The sequence below is a fragment of the Pollachius pollachius genome (genome assembly GCF_949987615.1).
Source record: "Pollachius pollachius genome assembly, chromosome: 16".
Lineage (NCBI taxonomy): Eukaryota > Metazoa > Chordata > Actinopteri > Gadiformes > Gadidae > Pollachius > Pollachius pollachius.
Window position 1 is genome coordinate 11,571,377 of NC_136949.1, and position 20,117 is coordinate 11,591,493.

The 20,117-nt window shown below is 49.3% G+C and overlaps 1 protein-coding gene across 1 annotated transcript in view; it reads right to left on the minus strand.

The window, feature by feature from the left end:
• Nucleotides 1-1,583, minus strand: part of fut8b (fucosyltransferase 8b (alpha (1,6) fucosyltransferase)) — a 37,179-nt gene extending 35,596 nt beyond the window's left edge. Inside the window, exon 1 of the mRNA XM_079754002.1 lies at nucleotides 1,214-1,583. Coding sequence (XP_079610128.1) covers nucleotides 1,214-1,416 — 203 coding nt within the window. The 5' untranslated portion in view covers nucleotides 1,417-1,583. The remainder of the gene's footprint in view (nucleotides 1-1,213) is intronic.
• Between the last annotated feature and the right edge of the window lie 18,534 nt (nucleotides 1,584-20,117).

Genomic DNA, 20,117 nt, shown 5'->3' on the forward strand with positions numbered 1-20,117 from the left:
CCATCCGAACAACTCAAGTCAGCGGCGATGCTCCCCCCTGCTCTTAACAAGATCCTTGCCTCCATTAGCGCACTAATGAAATGGACAGCGCGACCGCTACCTAGATGAGAAGCTCATGGGGAAGGGATTGAGTTGCCCTCCTGAGCCCGTTTTCTCCATACACACACACACCCACCCACCCACCCACACACACAGGTGTAGAACAGATGGAAAAAAAGAAAGCCGTCAATAGTTCACAGCACTTAACCCGGTTGGCAAGGCTGTCTAGCCGCTGTCTGCTCCGAGCCCAGCGCTCACGGAGAAGTTTGAGCAGCGACCGGGGGGAGAGAGAGCCGGGCTGGGGGGGGGGGGGGGGGCTTCCTCTCACCTCCACCGTCCCCACTGGGGGACGGGGGCTACGGCTGCACGTCTGAACCCCCTCGGCGGACGTTGGGAGCGCCGAGGGCCGAGGACCCCATCTGGACGCCGGCCGCCTGAAAGCGGCTCAGGTTTTTTTTGGTCGCTCTATCCACGCCATGGATTTCACCTTTGTTGCCGGGCCAACACGGAATAAATGACAAAAGCGAGGGGTCTAATGGTGCACCAGCTGCTTGGCGCCCGTGCGTCCAGCCGCGCGGGGTCTCTGTGTGTGCCTTTGTTGACGAAGGCACGGCATCAAAGTGAACGGGGGCCATCACGCGGAGCAGGCGAGCGGAGGGCTGATCCGAAGCTGGGCGTCCAACCGCGAGGACGGGGCGCACGAGGTGACAGGCGTGAATGTGCAGACACACACACAAACACACACACACACACACACACACACACACGGACAATCGCGGACACCGAGGCAGTGGGCCATTAACACAACCACCAAATGCAAATGCATTACACAAGAGCCCTCTCTCTCACACACGTGAGCACCGAGAACATTGTTAACGCACGTGTCGGGATCACGGACATGCACGCATTCTGAGCGCACACACACACACACACACACACACACACGCACAGTGTGAACGCAGACATATATGCACACACACACACACACACACACATATGCTGTGAACGCAGACATATGCACACACACACGTTGTGATCATGAACACACACATACACACGTAGAGAGCACACACACACCCACACACACAAGGACACAATCAGCATACAATTCCCCCCCCCCCCCACCCCCTCCCACGTTTGCATATGGGGGCGGGGGGCAGGGCGCGGGCCGTACCTGAGGGACTCAGCCATGCGCCGGAGGTCCTCGTTCTGCTGCTTGAGCCGCTCCAGCTTGGCCAGGATCTTGGAGAGCTCGCGGCTGGAGCGCTCGGGGCGCTCGCTGTCGCGCACCAGGTGGCCGCCGATGTAGAAGAGCAGCGTGCCCCAGGCCAGCAGCACCAGGGTGATCCAGCGCCAAGACCCCGCCCACGGCCGCATGGTCCACGCGACGCACGACGTGCCCGGAGCGTCTGTCGGCCCCCACGCCGTCGTAACACACCCACACACACACTCACTCACTCACCCACGCACACACACACACAGGCGCACCGGCGTGCACCCACGCACGCACACACGCACGCACGCACGCACACACGCTTCACCCGCTCGGGACAGACACTCGCCCCCTCCCCCCCCCCCCCCCCACCCCTCCCCGGACCCACCCCCCTGTCACAAGTGCTTCCGCTGCGTCGCCGGTGTTAGCATTGGCATCTTGCCGGCCTCGGTGGCTGTACACTCGGGATGGGTGTGCGGGGGGGTGGGGAACGGTTTGGGGGGAGAAAGGGGGGAGTGTGTCTCTGGTTAAAACCGGACGGAGAGGGCGTGCTAAAGCATGGCCGGCGCAAAGACGTCCGGCGTTTCTGCGTGAGGGTCCAGCGGCGGTGATGCCGTGTCGCTTTGCCGCGCGTCTCTCTTTCGTGGTGCGCTCGGCGCCTCCTCGGTTCCGCGGGTCCGGGGGAGAGTTCCAAACTGCAGCCTCACCGCTCTCGGTCAGCGGCGCCGGCGGGGAGGGGGTCTACCTTCAGCTGTGGAGCCTGAGCAGAACCAACAAGGAGACACAAGCAGAGGGGAAGAGGACGGAGGAGTTAGTTTGAGCCGCATTTATTTGACGCGATAAACAAAATCACAAAACAAGCCGGTTTCTCTCTGTTGGGGAACCAGAGGAGGCACAAACGCCGGAGAAACCAGGACACAGCCCACAGGAGAGACACAACGAACGACAACGACTCGGCGAATGGATCTCCAGATGGCCGTAGATTGGGGGGCTTTACTCTAGCCCTAATAAGGGGACAGGAGAGAGAGGGGGGTGGCTGTTTTCTGACCGGTCTAGACATGGTGTCAGCAGCGTCAACATCGGCCCTGCTCCTGGTATTTATACAAGATGACTAAAGATGTTTCGCTTCCTGTTCCTGACTCTGTACACCACAAACAGACACACACACACACACACACACAAGCATGCACACGCACACCCACACAAACACACACACACACACACACAAACACAGAAACCAAGGCACACACACTCCCTATCAACACAGATCGGCGGACACAAAGATTAGAAAAAGGACATATTGGTGCATCAATCTTCCTTTCATCCCAGAATTGACAACTTCCATTCCCTAAAACACAACCGATTATCTTTGTTTTCACGATAAAAATCACAGTTTAACATACTTCCATAACAATACTTTGCCTTAATCTAGTTGAGACATCTTTCAAAAACGGGCACACATTAAGATAAGGCACTCATGCATTATTAACCACAACTACCAATATGAACCATCCATGAATTAAATATCGGGAGAGTTGGAAGAAGTTTTGGAGATTGAAGCACCGCTGGAGGGGAGATAAAGCACCACCCGGGGATCCTTTCAGCCCCTTGCTCTGCTGCACCCCCACCCAACCACCACACGACCCCACCCCCCAAACCACACCCCACCCAGCCATTCTGTTTCTTATCGCCACGCCAACGGCTGCCTCTCCTGCTCCTCTCCTCTCTCCGCGGCCAGGGAAATGTGACATTGTCAAGGTGATGCGAGGCAGCGCAGAGGAGGGAGGGGGGCCAGGCAGGGGGTGCTGGGGGATGCGGGTGGGCGTGTTCTGCTGCAGTCGTAACAGGAGGGTACAGAAATAGAAAAAAAAAATCGCGATGATCGCTTCCCTTCATCCCCGAGCGGTCGGGGGTCGGCTGGGGGGGGGGGTGAGAGAGTGGAAGGCATGCGCTGGCTTTCACAGAGACAACCTTAGCTGTCAAACTCACAACATCCCCCCCCCCCCCCACCCAACCCCATCCCGGTATGACTGGGGCACGGATCGGCTGATGGAATGCGGGATGGCAGGGCGCGTGCACATGCAGTGGCATGTGCACGCGCCCCCCCCCCCCCCCCCCCCCCCCCGTGTGTGTGTGTGTGTGTGCGTGCGCCTGCATGCACACACATCGCCCTGACATGTCGGTGCCCCGGCATGTCAGTGGGACGTGAGTGTTTGTGCCGCAGCTGTCTGCTGAATAACTGCATGCGCAACTAGAATCCACTTCTGTCGTTGCTGTTGCTGTTTGCATGTCGGTGTGTTTGCGGGGTCGGTGACGGGGGACCGACTGACAGACAGGCCTGGCCTGTCGGGAAAAATGGACTCTCGCTTTCTTGAGAGGAAGAAAAAAAACGAGGGCCGACCGTGGCCTGGAGTTGGTGCAAGGCCGGGCGTGGTGTGTGTGTGTGTGTGTGTGTGTGTGTGTGTGTGTGTGTGTGTGTGTGTGTTGTGTGTTGTGTGTGAGTGTGTGTGAGTGGGTTCTAGGTTGCGAGCACTGAGGTAGGCTCCACAGACCAGCGCGGCCTGTACGTAGGACAGTGCTCGGTGCTGAAGCGTAAAGCCGCAGAGACCTCAGTAACACCTCGCTGACGCCAGACGCCCCGGAAAAAAACTCCCGGTGGCGGCGGCGGCAGCTGAGGTCAGGAGATGAAATTAAATGATGCGGAGGCGGGCTCAGACAGACAGCGAATGCTGCTGCCACCACTGCTAATGTGCAGACACAGAGAGAGAGAGAGAGAGACAGAGAGAGAGAGAGAGAGAGAGAGAGAGAGAGAGAGAGAGAGAGAGAGAGAGAGAGAGAGAGAGAGAGAGAGAGAGAGAAAAAGAGAGACAGAGACAGAAAGAGAGACTGGCGAGCATTAAAGTTGAGCTCCTCTTTTATGCATGCAGGATGGCGAGATGCTGAGCTGTGTTTTATTATGGTAAATATCCGCCGCGAGCGTGGAGCGCTGTGGCAGCGAATACGTGGCGAGGCGGTTGCTAAAGGGCGAGAGTAGGAAACGCTTGTCTCTGTGTTTCAGGAGCCACCATGGCAATAATGAGGTTTGCGTCGAGGCTAACACCAGAGTCCCACCGAAAGCAGTTGCGTAAGCGTAGCATGAAGCATGGCTTCTTCGCTTCTGTCATCGTATAACACACACCCTATATATATATATATATATATACGACCTGTATTTATTATTTAGTTCAATGATGAGCCCCACTTCACCCCATTGAAACAGATCCACACTGATTTCAAACGGTGGTTGAACCTTTCATTACCTTTTGGAGAGCGCTTGTGTAGATGGAGTAGGTGATGGCGGGTGTTCATTAAAACTCTGGACCCTCACATCAGCAACTTATATGTAAGTGATTCATACTGCGCTTGGCAGAATGTAAGTGCATATATTCGGAATGCAACTCCGAGGGGAGTAAGCTAGGGCCGTAAGGGTTAGCGTCTTACCGCAGTCACCCCCCCCCCCCCCCCTCGGTGTTGACCTCATCACTGTGTCGGTAAAGGACATTGTTAAATGTAGTCACTTCTTTGGTTTTCCTCTCCTCCAACCATATTAAAACACAGTAATCACTCTTCAGTCATCATACTTCATTGTCTTAAAGCCACAATTGGGAGACTGAGACAGAGAAAAAGAACCGTCCAAGCTCCGATCCAAAAGTAAACCTATTAAAAGTCAGCGCAGAGTGAAAAAGATAGCCCACTATTTAATTAACTTTTATTTAACAGATCAGCAGTTTTCTAACGGCACCTAAAACACAGAACGTCCTGCTTTGTCCGAGTTGTGTCGTGCGCCGATTGGTTGTGAAGTCTGCACACCCGAGAATATAAAATAAAACAATGATTAGTATTTACTAATCCTAATCCTTATTACAAACAATTTATGAAAGCGGCTATGAAAGTCTATGGCCACGATAAGCATATAGCGGGCAAACAAGGTGGTTCGTTTGGGGCTCCCGGTGAAAACAAATCTTGAAAGCTCCGTCGTTCCTGCCGCTTCTCCAAAGTGGTACAATGTACGAATGAGTGTGGGGATTACCACTCGAGAAACATAATCTCACTCAAGAAGGGAAAAAAGCCAAAGCTTCTACTTGTGTTCAAAGAGCGGATGTATATGGCTGAAAGACATTGGAACAACCAGGGGTGACCTCGAATCTTCAACCTTTGGTATCTTCAATGGAAAGACACATTCAATAAACATCCTTATTGTTTGTTTGATAACCCCTTTGGGTTATGGCAGTGGCACTAAACAATAATTTTCTTTTTCAAAGTATTTAAGTACGTTAGATAATTTCCCCAAAAAATAAAAAGAAATATCCTTTAAAGATTGACAGCATTTCAAAACCCATTAAAGATGATCCAAAAAAAGTCAAATGCAAACTGTGTCAACAGCAGCTGTCATGTCGTACAACTCACGCTGGTTCAAATCATTCCCTCCGTCAGGACGCAATATTGCATTTTTGCTGTTCTGCTAAATCGACTGGTGCCACATTTGTCCTATATGTTGAAACGCATAACTCACATGTATTTTCCATTCTTAACACAACTACATTCTCTTTATCAATGTTTTTCTTTTTCATGATCGGATGAGAATACCGTACGATGTCAGAACAGAGTTTTTCATCTCCACGGAGACAAGCCACTGATTGATTATTGATAGATGTATTCAATTAATTATGGTATTAGCATACATAAAGTCAATTAGGCTAATATAGTAGCCTATATTCACATGAATGGATACGCAAACTGCTAGGGTGCGCTACTTTACAAAGACCACACATATATCAACAGGGGCTCGGACCTTGGCTTCATGGCGGGCGTCAGACAGCCGTGGCATGGAGCCAGTGTGAACTTAAACGTGGGCTAACAAGGCTAACATCTGAAGCGGATGAGGCAGCGCTAATGTTACGGTTTGGGTGTTAATCTGGGGTAAGACTGATAACAGACAGAGGAAACAGAGGGGTTGGGGGGAGGGGGGGGGCGGTCTGGGCATCTGATCAGCCAGTTATTATACTGCTAGGGACCGCCATCGGGTCGGTACAGAGGAAAACCCAAAAAAACGACCTTGATGCCAAAAGTTCAAATTCAAGGGAATGTTTTTAACCATTTTGTTTTATGCAGATCTAGGTTGTTTTCTTTCTTCAGGGTTGTGCGTCAATAGGAGGATTGGGAACCTTGCTCATTTGATTAATTCCTAAGCGGAATTGGCTCGAGATGGAAAAGCGTAACTTATCTTTGAAATGTTTTCTCTCTCCGAAACGTTGTTTTTCGCGTTTTTCACGTGGAGCCAATGCATCAATGTCCATGCCTATTAATGTTGCAATTTCTAATAATTTCTTGCTTATCGGTGCTATAAAAAAGTCCTGCAGCTTTGCATAGTGCTGGTTCAGTGTTAACAGCTGCAATACTGCTGGTTAAACACATTTAAGATGTATCCTTATGTAAACATGCATACTTACGAGCAATAATTATGCCTTATCTTTGTAATTCTTATCTTGGTCTACCCATTGGTCTAATTTAGCCAAACAAGGCAAACACTGTTTAGACCATCTACCCTTCAATCCATCCACATGCGGGGCCTGGTTGTTGCAGAAGGGGGGAGGGTAATAAAGTAATAAAGTATACGTTAACTCCACAGGAAACATATGTCAAATGACATCCTTGTCCAGGTACATCCTCTACCACTGAACTGATACACAAGAAACACCATCTAACCCAATGGATGTCCTTGGAATATAATTGTTCAGCTTGCAGCTAAGAAAACAATCCAGCCATGTCGGCCACCCGATACGCAAGAGAAGTAGCTATATAAAGAAGTGTCTCTACACCGCATTCTTATCACATTCGTTGTTTTGCATGATAAAGAACAACAGTTTCTGAGGCCGTTTGGGGTCACCCATTAAATCTTCTCAGAGCAATTGATGACTGGAGGGAAAACGGCATAGTTTATTGCCGTCGGTGAACCTCCGGTCAGCAGTATCTCTCCTTTAAAAGGTACGGCCCTCGCTGGGGAGAATGGGCTGCGACTAGAGAAGCCATTTGCATTTACTCAGAACCGTGTCAACCCCCCCACCCTCCAAGTGTCCATGAAAAGGGCCTACATAAATAATGGAAAATTACAACAATGTCGGCCCAATAAATAAATTACCATCCTCACTGCTGCAGGAGTTACTTGAAAGTCTGGCTGTGTGATAGATTTGCTGACAGTGGAGTTAAAAGTGAAAGCAAAAAAACAAAAAATACATATATACATACAAAAGTGTGCCGCTCTAGTGTGTGTCGGCTTCTGTCGTCCAACTCCCTCTGCCTCTCACACCAGACAGTGTTGCTTACAAGCATGTGCATAAGGGCATGTCTAAGACATTGAGCATTTTGGCAGGATACCCGCTTCTAGCACCCCGGGCACTCCCTCGCACTGCAGCAACGCTACACTGTGCAGCTCTGCTACTCCAGTGGCTTTTTCATACTCCTTCCTGGCTTCTACAATGGCCTTTACCTCCTTGTCCCGGAAAACACTGCTGGGCAGGTAGTGGGTTGGCGGGTGAGCATGAACTTTAACCGGAAAGCCGCAGTGGGATAAACTCTCAGGGGTTGTGGGGGAGCTAACTAGTGGCCTCAGCTTGTGTTGCCATGGCACTGGTGTTGAGTCGGGAGGCTTCAGGGGTGGAGGCTTGGGGATGGGCGCGGGTGGCTACCTGGTTTTGTTCTTTTTGTCCCCTGTCCAAGAGTGGAGCCACTGGAGGGGTTCATGCCTCAGCAGGGGGGGCTGGGCTCTCTCCAGGCCCGTGGCAGTTGGAAGGCTGTGAGGCTTGTGCATCGCTTCTGCCACCCCCATCAGTGCCAAAGGACAGGACCCCCCGTTTCAGCTCCGGGACAGCTTGAGCTCTGGGAACTCAGCTACAGCAGAGATCCTCGTCTGTATGCCAACACCTAAATAAATATATATACAATGCTAAAATGGGTTGAATCCACGGTGGATTCTTCCTACCAGGCTTCCCGCTCACCCATTCATCCTAGTACAAACTCTCACCCTATCACCCTAGGATGAACCCTGACCCCATCACCCTAGGACAAACTCTCACCCTATCACCCTAGGACAAACGCTCACCCTATCACCCTAGGACAAACTCTCACCCTATCACCCTAGGACAAACTTTCACCCCATCACCCTAGGACAAACTCTCACCCTATCACCCTAGTACGGAAAGTCACCCCTTCACCCTAGGACAAACTCTCACCCCATCACCCTAGGACAAACTCTCACCCCATCACCCTAGGACAAACTCTCACCCCATCACCCTAGGACAAACTCTCACCCCATCAACCTAGGATGGAAAGTCACCCCATCACCCTAGGACAAACCCTCACCCCATCACCCTGGGACGGAGCCTCACCCCATCACCCTGGGACGGAGCCTCACCCTACACCCCGGGTTGCCAGTACTCAGAACCTCAAACTGCTGCAGTAGTCAGGGACTTTTTGGGAATATCGCCCGACAACGCCAACGGCCAATACGTATCAGAAACCGTTTGAGTCACACTTTCCAGTAGCCACTGGGAAATGCTTCACTTGGCCCCACCCCAACTACACACTAAAGCATTTTGTGGAAGTCGGTGTGTGTGCTTGAGTTTGCATCCATGCGTACGTATCTATGAACCGCACACAGAAACACACACACGCACACAGAGTGACGAATAATGAATGAGTGGCTGTGTGCCACACATATCATAAGCGAATGAGCGGGATGCCATAAACTCTGGCTAAATAATGGTGGGGCAAATGTTGGCCCGAGGTAGAAAAAAGAAGAAACACCACAGGTAAGTTAAGTTAAAGGGAAAGATGTGTAGCCCATGCAAACAAAAAAATACTGTAGATAAAACGAGAAAGACTACATTGAAAGACTCACTTATGACCATTTCTATTGACGATAAAAAGGACGGCTTTAAAGTGTTGGGTCCGGTCTGTAATCTGGGGGAGTCATCTTTCTTATCTACAAGGTGAGACAGGCAAGACGCAAGGCCATCCAGACAATTCGCTACAAATCCTACCTCTACGCGATGCTTAGGTCTCCCGTCGTTCCTCACAGCAACTAGGGCTTCTCTCTCTGGTCGTTGGTCGATGGCTGAATTTTCGTATTCAACGATATAGGGGCCACTATTGAGAAACGATGTCGCTTATGCGTTAGGCAATCTTCTGTTTGCACAGCAGAAACTTGCCACGGTTATCGCTTTGAGCTCATAAAGGAAGCTGTAAAGCAACCCCACCTGCTTTAACCACACCTAGCACCAATCACCGACCCTATCCAACTTTGTGATTAATTTTGGACAAAAGTGGCCAAAGGTCCCTCAGTGAAAATCTAGCCGTCGTGTGGCTAGCAGCTCTCTGCAGCCGGCCGCTCAGTATCAGAGCCTAGCACACAGTGCCTGCTAGTCCAAGGTTATCTCTTGAGGGAATTTGCAGACAGCATGACACACACACGCACAAACACAGGAAGGAAGAAGGAGGAAGTGGAATGAAATAAGGCACAGACCAATATTCAGGAAGTGAAACACACACACACACACACACACACACACACACACACACACACACACACACACACAGCTTTAGTGGCACACGAACTGTCATGAACACTGGACACACTGGAAAATAGAGGCACACACACACAACCACAAAAACAAACGCACCTATCAGCCCTGTCGGGGTTCAGAAGAGGAGTGTGTATTTTACGCAGGCATTGTTATGCAGAGAAGCCTTTAATTTGGATAGAGGTCCGAGGGACACATGATTAGCGTTGCAAAATAAAAGCCCCCAGGCTCGCCCAGGTTCTCATTATTTTTTTAGGTCCTCATAAAACTAAAAGAGAGTCAGGTGCCCCGGCGGAATGGTTTGTGTGTGTGCGTGTGTGTGTGTGTGTTAGAGGTTATGTGTGTAGGTCTGTGAGTGTGCGCCGTGGAAGATGGAGGGTTGGGAGTTTGAGTGTGTGAGCGTACCGGGTGTATAGAGCAGGGGTGCGGGGGCGTCAGGCTGTCACCCAGCACCATCCCATCCATCTCCAGTGAGGCAGGGTGGTGTACGTGGGGTTACGGTGGCGTGGTGGGTTAGGGGAAGGGGGACGTGGGGGGGGGGGGGGGGGGGGGGGGGGGGGGTGAACGGACAGTGTCAAGGGCAGCATTGTACATTCAGTGTGCCTGAAAGGGTGACGGAGAGGCCTTGCTTCAGTGTGTGTGTGTGTGTGTGTGTGTGCTTGTGTGTGTTTGTGTGTATAAGAAAGAGTGTTTTAGGTAGAGAAGAATGTGCAAAAGTCAACGGCTCTCAAGCGAGCACATGGATCATGGCTGAACAAGACGGAAGCGTCTATGTGCCGGCTGTGGGAGCGGGCGCTTCGGTGGCGATGACGTCGTGTCTATATGTTCATGTGTTTGTGTATTTGGCAGAACTATCATAGGTAGACGGCATTGCAAATGATCACTACAAAGGGATAGTTTACCGTTGTCTTTACTAGCTGTGACACATAAAACAATGGAATAAAACTATATTATATTATACAACTAGCCCTTAGGTACTTTTGTTGCAGAAAACATGTTGCTCAGGAAGTAGCATAACTTGTACAGCTATACCTGATCTTGTTTGGTTTGTCGTGAGACCAAGATAAAGCTTTTCTTTCACGTTTCAACTAAATGACAAATGGGATGTCAAGATCTGGTATAATAGAAATACATGCCATTTAACGTGACTTATACAACTAGCAAAACATAAATAAATCAATGATTAAACCATGCAAATGGGCTTTTCTGTCCTGCCGCGTAGCCTTTAAAGGTTGTCGTTTCCTGGTTTTATCAGCCTCCACAACGGCAATGCTACCCAGGTTTCTCGTTTTATTCTGCTGACCCAGCGTATCCAGAGTGAGATGAACAATGTAGGACTATCTGCCTGCTCATCATATCTACCCTACACATCGCTACTGTATAATGGGTGGTAGAATAGGCGTAAACAACAACTATTCACTGCAGCCAAGATCCATATCAAGGCGTTAGGTCAAATAAGTGCTACATTGCGTTCCATCGATAACCATCGATATCCATCGATCGGTTAATCGTAACCCGTGATTACACCAAACACAAAATAGCCAGCCTGATATCACTGTATTAATTGCTTTTTCAACCGATTTCAAAAAGCGTAGACATTGTTGGAATTCTGCATTTCAGAGGAAAAACAGAACATACCACTTTTTTTTTGGCATTCAAATACAAACAGGACAAATTAATGATGACATTTCTGTGTCATTCTTTACAGGAAGCCCGCATCTTATCTATGTGGATCAGTAACACTTTTAAACATCTCAAAGCTCACACCTAACTCTTCACTTGGTATGCCACACATAAAACACACATATAACCTCTATTTCAAAGAACTGACCGAGATCTTGTTTGTAATCGACCGGTTTAATTCTTGAAAAGATGAAGGCAACAGGCCATGCCATCGACACTGCTTTGGAAGCTCCTGCGTCTCAAATGGTTAAATATTATGGGTGGTGTTGCCAAACAGATAATAAGGCCTTTCTGTGTCATGGACTCAGCAGCTCAACAGTCAACTGTTCATTTGAGACAGAGGGTAGTGACGGGGACGGAACCGTCTGGACCTGTATTCTGTTGAACGCCGCGCTGCTTGGCAAACATAAGCGATCTCGGTACGGGTAACAAAAGGGTCCTTTCAACGCAGGCGGCGGGGCGCGTGCCAATGGAGCTTAGAAAAGCTTAAAAAGCAGCCGACCAATCAAACACAACGGCCCTCTGACCACCTCAGAAGCTAGCTTGCTAGTTGGCGACCGCTAGCAGAGAGGTGGGGGTGGTGGTTGGATGGGTGAGGAGAGGGAGACACTGCTCAACCATGAAAAGGTTTAACCAACAAAAAACAGACTTGTGTTACGCACAGACGCACACACTTGTCTACATTTGGCCTCGGTGGCTGAAGACTCGTCTAGGAGAAAGGATCCAAAATAAACACTTTAGAGAGGACTGTTGACTAGGGGGAAGACTTGAAAGGAAGTGGTGCTCAACACTAAGCGTGCAAAGAGGGTATGAAATAAATATATAAAGACATCAAATAAAAATATGACATAAGAGCTTAAGAGCCAGGGGCATCGTAACTAGGGGGGCCGGGTAGCAACTGGCCCGCTCTTCCCTCCATCTCCTACATGTTTTATGTTGTGAATCCCGATATCACTGCGAATGCTCCATGTATTGCGATGGTCACGTTAAAAGACGCATCAATCATTCCCGTCCAATCTAAGAGTGACGGTGAATTATCGTGACAACCGCGCTGTTCTCCTCCTCCTCCAGCGTAGACGACATTAATCACACTTGAGTACAACTTTCTTTACGTGTTAGCTTAGCATTTAACACAATGTATGCCGACCAGATGCACACAAGGACACAATAGTTTAGGTACTATAGCCTAACTCTCTAGAGACTAGCCCCTTTCCCCAAATTAAATGTTTTGAAACTGATTTGCTTGTACCTCTTATTAGTGTTCTCTTATTCTCTTTTTCCAATTCCTACCTTGATCACTGGCCTGATTAATAACCATGCCTACAGAAAAGATTAGTACAACACAATGATTTAGTTCCTTCATCTCCATCGTCACTGGAGAGGAATATTTGCATTAATTGACTTCAGCGAGGTCTATAGCCTAAGATTTAAACTCTAAGGGTACCTTTAATAGAAAGACTATTCATGTATGAAGTACAAGGCTAGTCATATAAAGTTTCCGCCGTCAACAAATTAATAAAACAGATAGTGGAAAACAATAATGAGATTCGTAGAGATCGCGAGGACAATGCTAAAAACATTTACAGGCCATTGAGGCTGACTCTAGGCCCTTGACAAAAAGCAGTCTATTTACCACAAATCTTACATCTCACACGCTTAGTTGGACAATGCCAATATGAAGAGCACATCTTCAAATGTTAGTTCAATCCAGGGTAACAACTTTAAATGAGATTAAAACTCGATTGGAATAGACTATTCAGTAGTGCTTTTACAGGCCACGGGCTAATGCAATGCTTTTTATAGAGACGCAGACTAAAGAAGAACATTTGCATTTTGGCCCCTGCACTTCTGCAATGATTCCGGCGCGCCTGGGAAGAGCTTGCGTATGTAAGTCAGCTGAGTCCACCGTAAACAACGGCCTACGAAGAACGGTTGCTAGAAAACGTATAAGAAACGGTTAGAACAAAGGGATGTTTGAAGGGAAGTGGGGTGTGAGAAAATGCCTTTTACGTCACCGTGTGGCCCAGGAGAGTTCTGATCGAGGGGGGCAAGGTGAGGCCAGCGTAATTGTTGGTGGCAGGGTGGGATGTAACTGGTTAGGCACCTGTATAATAGATGATGCCTATAGTGTGCCATTGAAGAGACGTGCGTGCAGCCAATCACACACTTTTTTACGGGAGATTTACAGGCAGCCGGTCTGCTGCCATTATGTCCTAAAAGCAGACTACAGCATTGCAAAATATCAAGACCCAAATCAAAGTGAACTCTTTAATTTCCGGATTATGAGAACATTGACAAGGTCGAGAGAGAGAGAGACATAGACAGAGACAGAGAGAGAGAGAGAGAGAGAGAGAGACAGAGGGACAGAGAGAGAGAGACAGATCTCAGAAGTGACTTCCAAGCATCAGATCACAGCCGCCCTCATTAAGTGATAAGTCTGGACACTCAAAAGTCACATTGAGCTCGTGCCATGGTTGTCTGATCGGCCCGGACACATCCGTTTTCATTAGATCTCGGTGCCCGTGCGGACCCTTAACATCAAAGCAGCAGACAGTGGGAATACATCAGCGGACTAGAACATGTAGGGGGTTTGGTTGTGAGGCGGCATGACCGCAGCATCACAGCAGGGGGTGGATGCAGGGACAGAGCTGTCGATGAATGAAAATGAGAATCAGAGTGAAAACCCTAAGAAGGTTTATAACAAAGGTAGGCTACATCATTTGCCTCGCAGCGGTCCGGCTCAAGCGTGGCAGTTTACTTTGCATAGATAACGTAGTGCATTTGCATCAAATGTAATACCCTGTAATCTCCATCAAATCTCTTGCTTTGTGTGTGAGTCTCTGATAGCTATAGTAGATATAATATATTATTTTGCGGGTATTATGTGGTAAACCACGTTGAGGGGCGTTGCCAGTCAACCTTGCTTTGCAGCCAATCGGATGGGCTTTAGCCCTGGGCCTAACCGCAAATGTTACCGCATACATCTAAAGTGAAACCGTCTTCCAATTACTCTTATTCCAAGGCAGCAGAAATATAATAACATTAATAATGCCCTTATAGAAAGGTCCAGAACCGCACAGCCCTGCTGCCTCATCATCCACAAAATCACTCACTGGGGGTTCTGATTGGCTGGCTGAATGAGGTTCAGCGCCCAGCCGATCCCGACCTATACCTTGAGGAAAATGAACCAGAGGGCGGGGTCGCCAGATTTAGGGCGGCTTTAGGGCGCATCAAACCGCAAAAAATAGGTCTGTTTTCACTCCTGCACAAGCTCTCCGAGTGTACGTTTGCCCCCCCCCGCGTACGCATTCTGAAGGCAGCTTGGATCGCGTTGGGATCGCCGTGGCAAGCATGACCTGAATGACCACAGCGAGAACGCTCGAACGAAGCAGCACAAACAAACAGGACGAAAAAAATGACATAAAAAATCAAGGAGGCAGGGAGGGGGTTTGGAGATGTTTCTAAAACGACAACAACACTTCTTCGCAGGCGGGGAGAAACGGTAATGGAATGATGAAAAAAAGATGGCGCCTGTAGTGTGCGAGAAAACGGTGGAGGATGGAGGGCGGGGGGGGGGGGGGGGGGGTTCACCCCGAGGTGGTGGGAAGTCTTGATGAATGTGAGGGGGGGGGGGGGGGGGTTGCTATATACAGCAGTCGCCCAGAGCTGCCATTCAGTCACTCCTTACTGCTACATTAACTCCATCTTCTGGGCTCTTGCAACCCCTGTGTGCCCACCCCCAGCCTCTCTGCTGCCCTCCCCCCTCCCCCACCAACCCCCAATGTACTGCAAAGAAACGAGAAAATCAAAAAAATAATATGTATAAAAAAATAAAGATGAGGAAACGTCTGGGTATTTCCAACCCAGACGTGAAATTCAACGGCCCCGCGGCAAATATGCGGTGGACGTCACATGACCGAGACTTGCTAAGTGAAACATGAAATACATTTTGGCTTAAACTAAAGGATGATACTCCAATCCATCTGCTGGAAAATTTGCGCATAATAAAAAAAAAAGAAAACTAAATACGTCTAAATCAAGGGCTATAATACGGTTATCCTTTCCAAATGGGGTAGAATGTTCCAGCAAGCTTTTGTTAAGACTGGGTTTTTTGGAGCAGCCTTTGTTGACGGTTGACCTCAAAACTCACCGATGTCCCCAGGAACAGAGAGACTTTGTCCCTAAACTCCCCCCCCTCTGCCTAGGGTGTCGTCGCTATCTCCTGGGGATGTTCTTCTTGGCAAAACCATAAAAAAAAGTCCTAAAAACAAAACTACACCTTTTTATTTTATTTCCTGGATATAACTTGAAATGCGAGGTCAAACATAAAAGTCCCATATTGTAATGACTCAGGTTTTATTTTTATAGTTATCACATGTTTTAACAGTTATCACATGTTGTTAAAACAGACCAATATCATGTCCTCTGTGGTTTTCTTCATGATCATGCCCTAATCGTTCTCCTTAACTAGATTACTAAATTAAAACAGTCTAACCCGTTTGGCCGGAAGGACACATTTCCCGCCCATTTCTCGCCACTAATAATCTTCAGTAAATGATTCATTTGTATTTTGTATTTTTCCCTCCCAATTTCACCCCGATTAGGCGCTTTTCAAATTTACTTAACTAATCGTTCAATCGTTAAAATAAGATCAGGCATTAATTAAGATAAACTCTGAGTGTTTTTTCTGGGGAGGACCTTCCCATCCCACCCCCTCTCTCCTCTCCCCCATCTCATCTCTGGGCCTCTGTGCGGGGGAGCAGAGCCATATTTGCGAGTGAGAGGCCGAGTCCTTCCAGACCCGCTGTGCCGACTCATGTTTTCTGCTCCGGGCTCTGCATCTTGCATCATCTTTTTTATTTTTTCTGATCCCCCCCCTCCCCCGCCTGACTGACTTCTCTTCCTGTCCCCCATCCCTTGTGTCCTCATGTCCTCCTACTGCTCTGCCCGTCCGCTGCTCACTCCATCATCTTCCACTCGGCTGCCCCTGCCCGTCCCTCCACTTGGGTCATTTAAAATGCACAGGTCATGTCCCCGCGGGGGGTGCTCAGCTGCGTGCTCCGCCAATACTTTTGGAAAGCAGAGGTAGTACTGGCGGCGTTCGATCGGGGCTCACTTCATTCCACGTCTAGCTGTGTATAAACACTGTACTATACACCATTTGGAGAACAAGGAAGCAGAGGAGGATTTTGGGCCCTAATTACGCGTGACTTGCGTTAGTTGCAATCACAGGCCGACGCTTGTTCGAGGAAAACCTGAGACAGCCCGTTTGCACAAAGAAGCCGTATGTGCAGACCACATCTGCTGAAGTAATGTGATGACAATGAAAACTGCTGTGCATCATGGGATACAGTCCATAAATTAGTGTGCATCAGCTGTAGATGCATTATGGGTACACAGTAGTGCACAATAAAGGGAATACTATTTGCCAACTCACACTTTGTAAAACATTACAAGATATTGACTGAATTGGTCCTGTAAAGCAAGAGTGGAACAACTTATCTGAGAATATAAAATTGGCAGTGGTATCCCTTCAGCCAGCAACTACCTGAGTGAGACACATTAGAAGAGAGAATTTTTATAAGAATGTGATGAGACAAATTAAGCAAATTCCACTTCCAAACCATTACAGTAACACATGGAAAGAGCTCAGTCACATTCATTTTTGGAAAGGGACGTGATAAAGCGATAAATGCTGACAGCGACATAAGCGATGTGAGAACCAAGGGAAAAGCGATGTGTGGTCGCTTTTTAGAGAAAAGAGTTACTTGAACCGATCTACACTCTCTCTGTTTTCCCTCGATACTTGAGCGCACATTGTCGCACATACAAAACAGTTTTTTAGCAAAGCCAAACATGAAAGTTCGTAGATAGTGCTCACATCGAGCAAGCCACTTTTTTTTAAGGTTGCTGTAATGAAGTCTGCAAGCTCTGCGAACATGAGTCACAAAACCCGAAGGGACGCGTAGCTTGTATGAAAGGAATTCAATCTGGTTTTCAGACAAAGCCGAATCAATAAATGAAGGAACAAATTTTCGCCAAAATGTGATTGGAGGAGAAATCCTATCTCCCTATCACTGCCCTGACCCCTTGCTCACTACAGTGTCCTCACAAAACCCCAACACACAATCACTGCCTCCTCTTTCTCCTTCCTTCCAGCGCAACAACAGTTAAATACCTCACTATTGAAATCATGCAGCATCACCCAAAAACGGGTGTGGGAAAAAATAAGCAAGCTATCGATGCGTTTGTGAATAAAGCTTCTCTGTTCTCCAGTACTCTATTGGTATTTCAGAAAAACAATATTGAATTGGCAGAAGTTTCGACCTCCTCAAAACGGCAACGTATTGCTTATTGTATCTTCACGTAAACAGACCGGCACGCAGTGAGGAGGCAGGAAGACCGGCATGGCCATAACAATACATCGCTGTTACAGTGGCGCTACTCATTGTTATTCACACACACAAACATTCGTATTAGCACCGTTCTTACCAGCCGCCGCTAAACAAGGCTCCTAAAAGCTGCCGTATAAATAAGGCTCTTCATCGCAGCCCCGCGCTGGAGACACGGGGACTGGGGAGGCGGCAGAGGGGAGCCTGAGGAGAGAGCCTAAACACTTCAACCGCCTGGCAGAACATCCCCGTCCAGCTGAGAGCAGCTGTGGCCTCGCTTTGTACACACGCCGACAAGACACTGAATCAACCAACCCCCTCCACCCCCTCACCCCACCGCCAAACACCACCTGCCCCACCGTCCGTCATTGATCAGCTGAGGCGGGTCATAGCATCCCCCCCCCCCCACACACACACACACACACACACACTTCAAAGAGCTTTTCCACGATGCACAGTTCCGATGTTGCGATGTTCACAAGTCATGTCCGCGGTGTGGTGCCCACTCGCATAAGCAGCAGAAACGACCGTCGGCACATACACAAACAGCCCCCCAACCCCACCCACACCACCACCCACCACCCCCATCCTCCCTGACGTGCAGCCAACTGAAGGGCTTCACCGGTTGATGGATGGCATCCACTTGCTATGCAGCCAATCTCTGTCCACTCACCCCCCAATCCTCCCACCCCCCAAACACACACATACACATTTAGTGCAGTTTTCGTGTCTTGCCTGATTCTGGTAAATCAAACAGCGTGACTCCCGGACAGGGATGCAAATAAAGGGTCTGAAAAATCAATGTGGGAGCAAATGGCATGTACTGCACACACACACACCCAGTTAGTGGGTCGCACTTCCACCCATGGCAAAACGGCAGAGAGAGCAGAACTTCGGACGGGCGACGCCCCCTTTCCTGCACCACTGAGCACCACCCGACCACCACCTCTCTGGCCCCGCCTTGAGAATGGTCGGGGGTCGAAGAAGAAACTCAAAACAGAAAACCAAGAGGCAGTGAGTTAGCGGGTAAGGGGAGCAGACAGAAGCACACACACACACACACACACACACACACACAGCAACAATATTACACTGTACACATAAGCACACAAGCACACACACAGAGATTGGCGGCACACAAACACACAAAAATCGATGGAGGCATCGGCTGTGGCGTTCAGTTGCAAGGTTGTGCGAATCAGCTCTTTCTCTGCAGCACTGAGTGTCCACTGGAGCTCGGCTGGACCGGAGCGGAGTACACAGCCTGAGCCCACAGCGAGACGATGGAACGCCTGGAAGCAAACACACCACCGCCCAGCATAGGGCAATGTGCTGCGGGCTTGGGCTGGGGGGTGGGGGAGGACAGCATAGAAAAGGAAAGGGAACCGAGGAGAACCGGACGAGGTCAGGTGCATTATAAAAACACGCCCAAGGTGCGCTCCATGTCTCTGCGCGCCGACTCGTGAAACGCCGGCGACAACCCAGCATCCTAGATAATTGCCTGGCATTTAATCACGCAGTCCTGCCCCAATCAACACGTTTTTTCTGCGCAGAGAACAACACCTCTGAATCGTCTGCGGACGTTTATAATCCATCTCCCGGCCCCCGTGAGCTAGACACAGGCAACAAAATGGCGTCACAGGAGCTCTTCCCTTTGACTGATAAACACACGCCTGCCAGGCTTTCATCCTATTCCACCCCCCCCCCCTGCCCGGCCCCCCTACAACATTTCGCTGAGATACCCCCTTTTTTTTCAGCGAGAGCTTTTCGACGTGTCTTTGCAGCGCTCTGAATTACAGATGACTATCTCTCACACACGAGACAGTAGGACTCCACCACCGGCCCTATAATAGAGAAATATCTACCGCCGCCGCCGCGCCCGTGACGGCCCAGCCGTCGCCGACGGCAACTTGACAAACGGGCCATTCCCTGTTATTGCTGCAATATTGTACCGTAATGCAGTTGGCCGGCGGACTCCCGACTGAATTATTGATCTATCGGATCATGTGTACTTTATACGCAATAAGCAGACATGATAATGCCGCTCAGTCACTGTTTGGGAGGCCCGGCCCCAGTCGGTGTGTGTGTGTGTGTGTGTGTGTGTGTGTGTGTGTACGTGTGTACGTGTGTGTGTGTGTGTGTGTGTGTGTGTGTGTGTGTGTGTGTGACTGT